Consider the following 14,755-nt stretch of genomic DNA (forward strand, 5'->3'; position numbering starts at 1 on the left):
GTTGCTATCGTGTTGCCACAATGGTTGTCGGCTGTTGTACGGTTGAGGCTTGCTGAAATAGATACAGGTTGCCCATGCAACCAGACTGTGCTGTACCCTGCTTTAATCAGTGATATGTTAACTGTGCATTTCAGTTGTTAAATGAGACTTGTTACAGCAGCATGAGGTGTTTTGCAATAATTACACAATCCAAGCAACCTGTGATTTTGTTTTGGCACATAAGTGGTGATTAACAGTTCTCCTGTACACTGACAGATTTTATTGTAGGTCATCAGTTTCAGGGCAAGAAGTGTCAACTAATGAGTAATTTCAATCAGACTACACTGAGGTGATAAAGGCACAGGGTAGCAATATGCACGTATACAGATGATAGTAGTATCAATATAATAGAGGGAAACATTCCACGTGGGAAAAATTATATATAAAAACAAAGATGAGGTGACTTACCGAACAAAAGCGCTGGCAGGTCGATAGAGACACAAACATACACAGAAAATTCTAGCTTTCGCAACCAACGGTTGCCTCATCAGGAAAGAGGGAAGGAGAGGGAAAGATGAAAGGATGTGGGTTTTAAGGGAGAGGGTAAGGAGTCATTCCAATCCCGGGAGCGGAAAGACTTACCTTAGGGGGAAAAAAGGACAGGTATACACTCGCACACACACACATATCCATCCACACATACAGACACAAGCAGACATATTTAAAGACCATAGTAGTATCACATACACAAGGTAAAAAAGTTCATTGGTGAAGCTGTCATTTGTATCAGGTGATTCATGTGAAAAGGTTTCTGTTATGTTTATGGCCACATGATGGGAATCAACAGACTTTGAACGCAGAATGGTAGCTGGAGCTAGATGCATGGGACATTCCATATTGAAAATTGTTAGGGAATTCAATATTCTGAGACCCACAGTGTCAAGACAATACCTCCCACCACCATCGACACAGCGGTTGAATGTCCTCACTTAATGACCAAGAGGAGGGGCAATGCATTGAGTTGTCAGTGATAACAGACGAGCAATACTGCATGAAATAACTGCAGAAATCGACTTGGGACATACTTTGAACATATTCATTAGGACAGTACATGGAAATTTGGCATTGAATGAGCTTTGGCAGAAGATCACCAACACCAGTGCCTTTGCTGACAACATGAACCTCTCCTGGGCTTGTGGCAATATCAATTGTGCCCTATATGACTGCAAAACCATGGGCATGTCAGATGAATCCTGATTTCAATTGATAAGAGCTGATGGTAGGGTTTGAGTGTGGTGCAGCCCCCTCGAAGCCATAAACCCAGGTTGTTAACAAGGCACTGTGCAAGCTGGTGGTGACTTCTTAATGGTGTGAGGTGCATTTACATGGAATGGACTGGTTTCTCTGGTGCAACTGAACTGCTCATCGATTGGAAATAGTTATGTTCAGCTACTTGGATACCATTTGCAGCCATTCATGGATTTCATGTTCCCAAACGACAACGGAATTTTTGTGGATGAAAATGCACCACATCATCTGGCCACAATTGTTCACAATTGGTTTGAAAAACATTTTGGACAGTTTGAATGAATGATATAGCCATCCAGATCACCCGACATGTAGCCCAATGAACATTTATGGAACAAAATTGAGATGTCAGTTCATGCACAAAATACTGCACTGGCAACACATTTGCAATTGCAGATGGCTACAGAGGCAGGGTTTCTCAATATTTGTGCAGAGGACTTCCAATTAACTGTTGAGGTGCTGCACTACATAGGCAAAAGTAGATCTTACACAATATTAGACAGTATCCTATGACTTTTGACACCTCAGTCTACAGCAGTCTTTAATCATTGCAAGTGTATTGGTAAGAACTTCATTGTATGGTGAATGACAGTGTATACACTCATTCATTGTTTAAATCTCAGGCTTACAAACAAGTATGCTACCACATGTGTAAATACACCAAACAGCATGCTCCACTGTGTATTATTTTATTAGCTACTTTTTCCTTTATGTCTAGATGTGATTTATTCATTGACAAATCAATTCAGTCAAGTTAGTTAAATAAAGTTATAATGTTATTACCTAATTTTTCTTTTTACAGAATAGGTCCTGCAGCTTAATTTCTTTCATGCAAATAGAACCTTGATATTATGTACTGACTTCTTTTTACAGTAAAGAAAAGGGAAAACCAACCATTGTTGCAAAGAATCGTGTTGTGAAGTTGGGTCAACGCAGAGCAATGAGCAAGACTGACTGTCTGAAGATCAATGATTTATATGGATGTCTCACAAAATCAGCATATCATCGAAGGAAGTACTACACACTTTGTAATTTCATGGGAATATGAAAAAAATTGTGTTGTGTTTTTATATCATAGCATGTTCAGAGTTGTTTCATACTGAAATGCACTTCACAGTTCCAGATTTTTTTCGACTTGTGTGTGTGTGTGTGTGTGTGTGTGTGTGTGTGTGTGTGTGTGTGTGTGAGCACGCACACGCCTACTGTAGCTGTCTTTTTGAAAAGTAAGATGTGCCAAATAATTTAATTAAAATACCAGTAAGTGCCAACTGTATTGTATCACGATACATGCAATGAAATAAAATATAATTTTATACAAATAATATGTGACATATTAAAGCACTCAGAAAAGAAAAATTGTGGATAAAGTAGTTTTAGTTACAAAATGTCTATATTCTTTATGTTCTACGGTTTTCACTCTAGAAACAGAATACTACATTTTTGTATACCTGTTCAGAACATAACATTACGTGAGTTGTCTGCTCATCCTGCTACAGCTAATTCTGATCTTCTATACTATACTTATGCAGCATACTAATGAAATCTCAGCATCTGCTGTGGTGCAACAATTGTGTGATTTCACTTAAATATGAATGCGTATTCTTCAGCAGTGCCACAAGCAGCAAGCTATAGTCAGCATTCTAGTCTCCCCTCCTAGTATCCCACAATAAACTTTCATTTTCTTCATCAGCAAGGGCCATGTAAACAACACAAGTAGATATTAAAGATCATACACTAATAAAATGTGGGGAGTACTTCACTGGTGGGCAAGAGGATAGAGTTTTCATCAATCCTAGAGAACAGACACCACAGACTCCAAAAATTGGTTTTAACACCCTACTATGGAAACCCTACAAAGAATGATGGAATGCACATAGTAACTTTCATTTGACATCTGAACCATACTATGAAATGAACTGACTAGTTATCCATAAATGTGATCCACTTTATATTCATTAGGTACAGCAGAAAAACAATAACCTTGACTATCTACACTACAGTAAAGCTAACCACCATCACAAAAATATGCCACTCCAATCATTCGGTAAATTTCAAACAGTACAAATACTCTTTGTGCAAAACCTGTACTGCTTTAATGTTATCAGCTTGTAGACAATAGTATAAATCCTTACCAGATGTCATCATTTAATAAATCAGATATACATAACTTCATTATAAAACGAATAAAATTGTATGCTGTTAATCTTAGCAGAGGATTGACACAACAGTAAATTAGAGTATGTCTGTATAAAGGAAGACTGCTAGAAGATGTTCTCCTTCCTTGTGCATCACCAAAACTAACATTACCATTTCTGGTGTACTCCCATATACAACTTCTGACAACAATAAAGTTCAGTGAATGAAGTCAGAATGGTCAATCGGGCAACACTGGTGACTCACAATGCTCTACCTGCATAGGACCAGTGTTGACAACCTGCCCCCACCGTAGTTCAGTTGAGCATCGTGAGTGTTCTATGTTAGACCTGTTGGACGAAGTGCTTGTTTAGTGCATTGGTTCTGAACTGAGAACAGGACAATGAACAAGCAAAGAATGAATTTAAAGTTTTGTTTTAAGCTTGGAAAGATGCTGAAAGAAATGCATGCAATGCTGGCACATGTTTATGGGGATCAAACACTGTCCATGAGATGTGTGTATGAGTGGTTCACACATTTTCGAGGAGGACGGGAAAGTGTTTATGACAATCCCCATAGCAGATGACTGTCGACTACCGTCAGTGATGAAAACATTGAGAAAGTGAGGACATTAATCATGAAGAACTGTTGGTTAACTGTGCACATGATAGCGGATGAACTGCAGATGAACCGTGAATCTGTGCCACAAATCCTTACCCAAGAGTTAGGAAAGAGGAAAACATGTTATCTTCTTGTGCCACATCACTTGACTGACGATCAGAAACAAGCATTTTTAGAGGCTTTACAGGATTTTGTCGTGGATGTAACACCCAATTTCTTGAACCGTATTGTCACTGAGGATGAAACCTGATGTCTCTGATACGACCCTGAAATGAAACAGCATAGCATGGAATGGCATTCTCCGACATCACCTCATTGGAAAAAGGTCAGAGCCAAAAAATCACACACCAAAACGATGCTCATCACATTTTTTGATAGTCAAGGCATTATCCACAAGGAATTTCTACCTGAGGGAACGACTTTGAATGCTGCACGGTACGTTGAAATTTTGACCCTTTTCATGCAACACAGGATGTGACCCCAGTATATACAACAAGATTCCTGGTTTTTGTTCACACACCCAATATCATGAAACAGTTCCTGGCTAAAAAGGGGGTGGTGGAACTTGAACATCCACTATACTTGCCGGATCTCAATCCTCCAGACTTCTTCCTATTCCCTTGACTCAAACTCGCTTTTAAAGATTTGACAATATTCCTGACATCCAATGAAATGTGACACAGCTTTTGAACACCATCCCAAAGGAAAACTTCGTGCAAAGTTTCCAGGATGTGTATCGCAGAGCTCAACGATGCATAGTTATGGGAGGACAGTAAGGTAACTGTAGTTCACAGTTCTTCTACATTAATGTTACAGGACTACCTCACCAAACTTTACTGTCAGAGGCTGTATGAACTAAAATCCAACCAGAAAACTTGTACATTCCTGTAACAAGGAAACTAATACTTCCTCGCACAGAGAGCAAAAATTACTAAAACCACAGTAATCATTTCTGAACTCTCCATGAGTCTACACTCATTCACCCTACATCAATATACACCCATGTTCAGAAAAAAACAAAACACTTCAAATGATTAGAGATAGGATGTTCATATTCACAGGACATGTACATTAGTATGTTAGCATTTCAGTCATCTCGATTCAGTATGTGTCCCGTTGTGTTGTAGGCACAAGGTCTTCTGTGGGCCCTGACAACTTGTGCCAAGCTTGATGGCATTGATGCAGATTAGGTGTGACTGTCATCCTGTTGTGTAGCCACCCATGCTGCATTCACCTGGTTCCAAAATTCATCTGTGGTGGTTGGCACTGGGTCAAAGCGCTTCACCTGTTGTTTCACCATATCCCACACATTTTTGATTGGTGAGGAGTCTGGCAATCTTGCAGGCCAGGGCAAAAGGCTGACATCCTGTGACACAAGAAGGAATTCCTTCATGTGGAAACAAGTGGTCGTGCATTGTTTTGCTGAAAAATGGCATCTGGGGTGTTGTGCAGAAAGGGTGTGGCTACAGGTCACAGGATGTCATTCACATAGGTCACACTAGTCACAGTACCCTGAACAGGCAACAATTTTGATTTGTGGTTGCACCCAGTAGCATTCCACATCATAAGGCCTTCAGCTGGTACTGTATGTCTAATGTGAGTGCAGTCATTGTGATGACACTCTCCCTGTCTGCAGCAGAGCAAAATGCAGCCATCATTTTCAAACAAACAGAAGCTGGAGTCGTCCAAAAACAGTATCTGATGCCATTCCTGTCCCCAGTGACGTCATTCCATACAGCATTGCCATCAAGTATGTGTCTGTTCATTCATGAAAGGTAAGCGAGAAGTGGACGATGGCGCAATGCTATAATAAACAGCAATGAATTGTCAACCCTGATAGTGTATGATGTGTTACTTACACTGCCTCACTGTTGTTCCAGACTAGAGGAGGATGCAGATGCAGATCTGTCCTGCAATGCTTTCTGGATGAGATGTCGATCTTCTCGGGGGGCAGTCTAGGAGGTGCGACCTGACCCATTTTATTGTGTTCTGTTGCCTTCGATAAACCATTCTGCACACACCTGTTGCATTGCCAAAACATTTGTCCCACACAAGCAGCAATTTCCCATATGGGAATTATGCCAATAATGCCCCCTCTTGCAAACTCGTTGATTTAACGGTACAGTTCGCACATACATCTGCGACGCATGCTGCGTATCTGCTCAAGCCACACTGATCCGTTATCTTCAGTTTATTACAACAATGAGAGCCGTGGGTACATTTTACCGGTAGGTAGTGTTGCTCCGTGATATCAATACTGACATCGAACCCGAAGGGCTTACATGGTTCAAATGGTAATCATTTCTGCAGAACATACTAAGGGGTTCTGTTTTTTTCTGAACATATTAAGGGGTTCTGTTTTCTTCTGAACATGAGTGTACGTCACTATTGGTGCCCACCCTGTAAAAGGGAAAAGAAAATGATTTCTAGATCAGAACTTTTCATGGGCCTTCACACTTCATAATCTATTACAATACAATAGAATTGGTGCTGCATCCTAGCAAAGGCACAAAGGATCTGCAGACCACAACCCATTAAAAACAATGCCCCAGAGCTAGTAAATGCAACAAATGTGGTTATCTGTAACACTTCCTCAAAATATCCTCTCAAATCATTGCATTGGCAAACATTTACTCCATCCAAGTGCACAGCCATGGTTTGAAGATCATGTAGATACTTCAATACCTGCCTACTGAGCTGTGCAGTGGGTAGCACAGTGGACCCATGATCAGGAGGAAAATGGCTCAAATTCACACCGGGCCATCCTGATTTTGGTTTTCTATGATTTCCCTACATTGCTCCAGGCTAATGCAGGGATAGTTCCTTCGAAAGGGCATGAGCGATTTCCTTGCCCATATCCTCTTCAGTCCCATACACATTTTAAAAGTGCAATTGAGTTACATTTGTGTTAATGGTAGTTAACAATGAATGACCCTCAAAAGTTTTTGAAACCATAATGAATTTTTTTATAGATTGTATCTGTTGTGTTCTGTTTCAAACTCGTGAACAAGTGAACAAAAGAAGCAGGTTGTTAAAAGAACACGCAAATATCCTATCACTTCATTGATGCAAAGGACACTTATCTTTTGCTCTCCATTGCTGTGGACATGTGGAATTAATTATGCAATTAAATGACTTGGTATTCAAATACACAAGAGGCAGCCATACATACTGAGCTACATTCAAGTGCAAGTTAGCAGATAATCAGCTCTGTATGTTTATTGTAACTATGACAAGTACATGTCCATTGATGGCGCTCAACTCTCTGTACAGTTAAGATTGAACTAGGCTCAACTGAGTGACAATATGGTGATACTGTCCTATCGAGGTGGAAGTAGAACTTTGATGTGTGGCTGTACTCAAGCTCTCAAGGCGGAATTGTAAACACAACTCATAGACAGAATAGAACTGTTTGCTCATATGTTATGCAGAGATATTTGAAGAGTGTCATGCGGTGGCTGCACCTTATAACTATGAGAGGCGTAGCTTACTGTTTCTTCCTGTATGGCGCCTGGTCATGCTGCATGTGCATGCTGAATCTCTACATAAAAAACATGACACATATTGTTTATACTTTCTGTAGATTTTAAAGGAAGTCACCCTACAATCTTGGTACAGAAGCTTTCAACACCTGAAAGTAAACAATTCAAAGTATTTAAAAACAATCATTGTAGCAAAATTTTTCAAAATATTGTTGCTTTTTTTATATTATCCCATTATGTTAATGTTACTTGTCCAGTTTAATTTTTTTATGGAATGTGTTAAAATAATTCTTTTCAGTAATAAAGCAAAGGTACACTTTGCATTGCTCACATCATACATCTGCAGCCTCCTGTTCAGCATTTCGACCTGTTCTTATAAACATGGTTCATCATTTCAGGCAAATTAAACGTAATTGCTTGCCATATCTTCATTGGTGGCAGTGAACAGGACATCTTGGTCTTCTTCTTTCTTGGAAAAAATCTTCAGCACTTAGCTCTTGCTCCATAGGATCCATCCATAGACTCGATCTTTGGTGAAAATATGTTAAACTTTCTGCAATATCAATCTTGAACTGATAGAAAGGGGCTCTATGTTTCTTTGCAGTACCATTCTACATTTCAGTCTCCCTGTACTCCAACCATGCAGCAGCAATTGCAAAATCCATAAAGTGAAGAATGACACTGATTGTCCATTTGTGTTTCCAGGCTCTCATGACATATTTTCCCACCATCCCTCGGTTATAGAATCACCCACCACATGAACACCAACAATTTTCTGACATTTGAAATCATTAAGCTCTGACAAAATGCACTCATAACTTCAGAGAACACTTTTCTGACCATGGCTGAAACTTGCAATGTATTGAGGACATTACACAGGTGCTATTCATGGTCAAATACAACAGTGCAACATGAAGGCTTGGCTAGCATCTCCATTAATTTTCAGGCATACAACTCTAATGGTGTTTCCACGTTTTTATCCAACATGTGCATAAATCTGTACACAGTAGTTGTGCCTCCAGTGCTAACAACTTATACATGTGACAGGAGGTGAATGTACAAGGAGTGCTGATGTTGGTTACATAGATTTTGAGATTTTCTTAGTAAATGCTAGTGACTTGGTAACATGAGTACTTTTAGAGCTCCAAGTGGTTTGTAGGATTACTGGTCTTTCCTCCATCTGACTCAGATGGCAGACACAGCAGTTTGTTGGCTTCATGGCAATATTTGTATTGTGTCACTGTGTTTGAAAATGTGTAAGGTGTGCTGTCTGGTGAGGAAATAGAAGGTATTCTCAGGAAAAGTGGTAATGAGAGTGGGTTTTCTCTTCCTTCATTTGAAACTGAGGACACTGTGCCTCTTGACTCTCGTGCTTCAACATCTCAGGGCCCGGAAAGCTGCTTTGCTCATTGCATACCTTCACCTTCCTGTAGTATGGGCTGACAGTGATAATGAAGATGGAGATGATATGCCCCAGTGAAGGAGGACATGTTTGTGGCTAGATTTCACTGGTACAGGAAGGAGCTGAATCCCAGCATTCATCATTTTGGTACAGCAGATTCCAGAAACCCTGGTACATCACAAGTTTTTCTCACATTGTTCACAGAGAAATTGGTCCCAATTATAGTAGATGTGGCAAATAGTTCAGAGTACTGGTACTTCTCTGTATGAGAAATGCTGGGGTTGGGTTGTATGGTGAAGGAGACCAGACAGCGAGGTCATCGGTCTCGTCGGATTAGGGAAGGAAGTCGGCCGTGCCCTTTCAGAGGAACCATCCCGGCATTTGCCTGGAGTGATTTAGGGAAATCACAGAAAACCTGAATCAGGATGGCCAGACGCGGGATTGAACCGTCGTCCTCCCGAATGCGAGTCCAGTGTCTGACCACTGCGCCACCTCGCTCGGTGAGAAATGCTGTTTGAAGGCATAGAAAGAAATGTGTATAACAGAAACATATTGGTTCCTGTCAGTAACTCTTCTTGCATCAAGAAGTAAAAAACTGAATGGTTCTGAATACTGGTTCAATGTTCCTCTCCTCAAAACACCATTTATTAGTGACATATTGTCCCGTGACAGATATTTACTGTTCTTACAAATGCTGCATTTTTGCAACAACAGTGTACCTGCTCTAGATTATAGCGCGTATAAAATAAAATCAGTTGTTTCATACAGGAAGATGAAGTTCAGAATGGCACTCCTCCATTTCAGAATTCTATATTGACGAAATTCTTCTATTATTCAAGGGACACTTGACTTTCAGACAGTACATTCCATCTAAATGACGTCATTTCGGTATAAAAATATTTGTTCTCTTTGATTGTGAAATGTGATGTATACTTGACATTTTAATTTATACTGGTGCAAAGTGTGGCATAATAGTCAGTGAAGACCATTGGAACCATATTTGGGAAGAGGCACATACTATATGTGGATACTTGGTACCCAAGTTTATCTCTCTTCCACTGGTTGCGTGAAAAGGAACTATTGCAGTAGATATAGTGTGCATGAACAGGAAAGGTATAACAAAACCTGAAGCCGAATGCAGAGAGGGGAGAGATGAAATTTACAGCAGACAGTATGATGGCTTTGAAGTGATATAACAGAAGAAAGTATGTATGTTTACGAATGCCATACAGTTGGAATAAAATCAGCGGGAAAATGGAGACTAATACCTAAATATTTTGACCAAAAGCGTGCTGGGTTACAGCGAGACTTGGGTGCAGTGGACAAACGAGTCATGCTAATGTTCGCAAGACACTGAAATAGCACAAAAAACACGTTTTCAGTCCTCAGGTATGTATTATTATCTGTCTCTGAATTTCGTCTCAGGCTAATTCGTGAGAATTTGGAGACGTACCACCTAGAAAGGAGAGCATCAGGTCGATCAGACGAGGAAAATCCGTGCCATAGTTGAATCGTGAACATCATAGCACGGGACTGTAAGCAGGTGCATAGTATGACAAAAGAGAGAGAGGAATCTCGATACCGCTGTAAACAGTGTGGTATGCTACTGTGTGCTGCACCGTGTTTGGAATGATGCCGGATTTCTGAAATGTGCTTCTTTGAATGTTACGTGGCTTCAGGAAGCTTAACAATACAGAATATTCAAAGTACATCTTATTTTAAGAACTTATTGGCGAGAACGAATACAGAAAAGCCCACGGTGATTAGTGCTATAGTAGCAGATGCTGCATTGCTCAGCGCCATATCATGCCAGCAAGGCGGATTCGCGAGGACTTGCTGCAGACGTGACGTCATTTTGACGTCACACGCAATATCGACAATCGATGCGGCAGGTAGCATATTCATTTACTCGGCCCACGCACGGCGGGCACTGCTGAGTGCTGCTTGCAGCGGTCAGACGGCACACGCAGGGTTTTGGCGCTCTCAGCAACGAAAGGGTTATTAAGTAACGGACGTTTTTGCGCGTTAATTTCCCGGTACTTCGCGACTTACACGGCGAACCCGACGACTGGCGAAATTATTTGTGAATGAACATGGAGACGTATGAATATCAGCTGCCGCTCGTAACTCCTCACATAACACTTAAAAATACACGGTTATTCTAAATGATGGACTCATTTCCAAAAGTTCGTATTTATTCAAGTACAAATCGAAAATGAACAAGCTTTATACCAATGAAAAGAGGAAGTTTCAAAGTATTTTTTCATAATGTCAGATATCAAGTCAAAAAATTTAATAATTTGTAATTATTTAATAATTAGAAATGTGATAAATGTTGAATGTGGCCATCATTGGCTGCACGGCAAACATCGACGCAGTAGCCGAGCTCGTCTCACACACCTGAAAGCGTATCTGCTGTTACTGAGTGTACGGAAGCTGTGATCCGGTTCCATAGATTGTTCAGAGTGGTTGGTAGAGGCAGGACGTAAACAGCTTCCTTCACATAACCCCATAAGAAATAGTCGCAGGGTGTGAGGTCAGGAGATCTCGATGGTCAGAAGTGCAGAGCCAGGTCCTCAAGTCCCCTGCGACCGATCCAGCACTGAGGAATGGAGCCATTCAAAAAGCTTTGTGCATCACGATGCCAATGTGCCGGAACTCCATCCCTTTGGAAAATGAAGTCCTGGGAATCTTCCATAACTTGAAGGAACAGCCATTGTTCCAACATGTCCAAGTACGTGTTTCCTGTTACAGTTCTTTCCACAAAGAAAATTGGTCCATAAACCTTTGTACAGGATACTGCACAGAACATGTTGACCTTCGATGAGTCTCTTTTGTGTTGCAATGGTGAATGTGGATTTTATAAACCCCTTATACGAACATTATGTATGTTGACTTTTCCACTAAGGTAGAACGTCGCTTCATCGCCAAAAATTACACGCTGTCGAAATGCGTCATCCTCCATCTTTGCTAGCACATAACCACAAAATGCAAGACACTTCTCTTTGTTATTGGGGTTGAGAGCTTGCACGAGTTGCAATCGGTAGCTCTTGCACAGCAAACGCCGTCTCAGAACTTCCCATACACTTGGTTGGGGTATTCCAAGTTCTCAACTGGGTCTATTGGTAGACGTACTGCACTGTGCACTTGGATCCTTCGGACATCATCCTCTGACACACGCAGTCGGTCTCTGCTTTTTCCTTTGCACACACTCCCAGTCTGTTTAAAGGGATTAAACAAAAGGCTAATGCTTTTGCGAGTTGTTGGCTAAATACCGAATTTGGTACGAAATGTCCGCTGCACTGCAATTTGCGACTCAGTTTTTGCGAACTCCGGAACGTTGAAAACCTTGTGCTCCACAGTCGCCATCTCACTCAAAACTGACAGTGAACCAGAATGATGGCCCTACTGCCATGCGATTTCTACCGGCCGCTTCTGAAACCATCACTGCCCGCCCGCCGCCGCCCACCAAAAACTTTGAAACTTCCTCATTTCATTGGTATAAAGCTTGTTCATTTTGGATTTATACTTGAATACATACGAATTTTTGAAAATGGCTCCATCATTTAGAATAACACTTGCAAAGTTACGCTGACTTAAAAAATACTGGAACACCAAAAAATAATTAATCTAGATTAATGAAATTTGGGGAATGCATTTGTTTAGACAGCATATTTAAGTGGTTAATAGTGCAATATCATAGTTTAATGTAAGTATGAGAAAAAGCCATTGCAGATGTAAAATACTGGTACATTAATAACCAATCTAGCCGCCTGGATTTTGAAACATGCACGCATTGTGCTGTACAGGTGCCAGATGTCAGTAGTTTGTGGGATGGAGTTCCATGCCTGTCGCCTGGCCCGAAAGATGGGGGGTTGGAGGAGGGGTTGGTAGGGGGAGTAAAAGTCTCTCAAGCGCTCGGATCACCAATAGTGCTATTGTAAAAGAAATTTTGTAGCACATAATAAATAAAGGAACATTACCGCAGCGCATAATCAATCTAGCTCTTCCTTTCAACTTAAATTTTATAAGTCATACAAGCCAATTGCATACAATGCTGTTTCCCATTTAATCTTGAATTCACTATTTTTTCTTTAGACATTGTGCACCAAAACCATCTTGTGATAGAGTCAAAATGCACTTTCTTATTGTTAAAAGGCCCACCAACAAAATTCCCTAACAATGTACATGACAACATTCGGAGATAACGCATCCCAGTTCCATCACAAGGTGATTTTACACTAAAAATGAGTATACAGAGAATATTTTTCATTCAAGAGTAAGCACAAAATGAAATATTTGTTTCTATAAATTTGCCCTGGTAGAATAGTAAAAGTAAAGAAATGAAATGACATGAATGGTTTTGTTCTTTCATTCATCTGTAGAGTAGCCAACTTACGTGGAACCTCTTATGTCACTCAATGTGACATTATTTCTTGGTCAAAGAGGCTTGGACTTCAGGGGCTTAGCTCAGGAAATTAGAGATCCAAATATGGAGATTTCCTCAGAATGTTTAAACTTTTGAGTCATTGTGATCCGTTTCTTGCAAAACACATTAGGAAGGTCAGAGCCCTACAAGAATCCGAAAAGTGGTTACAAGTGTCAAGTGCTACTCAGAATGAATTTACTTCTAGTTGTGTCCATCATGTCAGAAGTACCATCTTGGAAGAATATTATTATTTATGCAACTCCTGATTTCAAATTCAAACAACAGTAATCCTGTGTTATATTTACTTCAAGAAGGAAACTGATAAAAACGAAATAAATGAACGGTTTTTTGAATTTATAGATTCTAATCAGGAAAAGTAAGTTACTGCTGCATGTTTAATTCGATCAACATTTGTGAAATGGTCGTTTCCTATCAGTGAATGCCATGTACAAGGTTATGATAACGAAAGTAATATTAGAGAGTATATAAATGAGGTCACACACATTTACTTCAGTATGTCTTCTTGCAAAATTTTCTGTGTGTGCTTGTCGTAGCCTTATGTGGAGTTCATGTAGCTGAGAGTTGTCATGAAGCATATACTTTTTTCTAAGCGATTCATCTTCTTTAATAATCTGTTCAGTAGCAGTCCACAACGATGGTAAATTCTGAAACGGTGTGTTGGAAGTTCTTTATATTTCGTGTCTGATGAGCATTGAAATGCTCACTGTAATCAATTACTAAAATAATAGATATAGATTGTCGTTGTGGACGACCTTACAGGATAAAAGTTAATTATGTATTGTTTTTTTACGTAATAATATGAATATATGTTGAGTCATCAATCTTGATAAGCTTTGATCTCAGTTTGTTCATGCACTCACACTGTGTCCATAAATAGTGTAAATTTCGTCTTTTTACTTTTTATTCTTCTGATGATTTTTTGTAAGGAATTATGACTTGTGTTCCACACATTATTTTTGGCATTTGTAACACTTGAAAATGGCCTAAGGCTGAAATCTGGATCATATAATAAAGCATATCATACAGTCAAATTGCAGTTATATCTTTCTGTAATTTTTATAGGATTGTGGGCCCACAAAAAAATCATCAACTACCTTGATGTTGAGGTAAGACACTCTTAGAGCTCATTAATTGCCTTCAAATATCTCCACAAAGATTGGGACGCCAGTTTTCCAGATGTAAAGTTGTTGCCAGTACAATTAATATCGATCCTAAGCTTGCAAAGGTGCTCACCTTAAGAATAGGAAATTATTTCGTGATGAAATCTGGAATAAGTGACAAGTATTAATTCAGAAGATTTATTCAGGATAAATGTATTTTATATCATTGTTGACAATCTATTGTCTAACCTGATATCCCAGCAAAAAAATAGCGAAGATT

General features: G+C 39.8%; 1 protein-coding gene across 4 annotated transcripts in view; it reads left to right on the forward strand.

Annotated features, from left to right (window-relative positions):
• The window catches only part of LOC124606915 (hatching enzyme 1.2-like), a 96,196-nt gene extending 93,624 nt beyond the window's left edge, over nt 1-2,572 (forward strand). For all 4 annotated transcript variants that reach the window (XM_047139019.1, XM_047139023.1, XM_047139021.1 and 1 more), the window contains exon 8: nt 2,161-2,572. In XM_047139019.1, the coding sequence (XP_046994975.1) occupies nt 2,161-2,335 (175 nt within the window). In that variant the 3' untranslated portion in view covers nt 2,336-2,572. The remainder of the gene's footprint in view (nt 1-2,160) is intronic.
• The last annotated feature ends 12,183 nt before the right edge of the window (nt 2,573-14,755 follow it).

The sequence above is a fragment of the Schistocerca americana genome, chromosome 3, assembly GCF_021461395.2.
Source record: "Schistocerca americana isolate TAMUIC-IGC-003095 chromosome 3, iqSchAmer2.1, whole genome shotgun sequence".
Classification (NCBI taxonomy): Eukaryota; Metazoa; Arthropoda; class Insecta; order Orthoptera; family Acrididae; genus Schistocerca; species Schistocerca americana.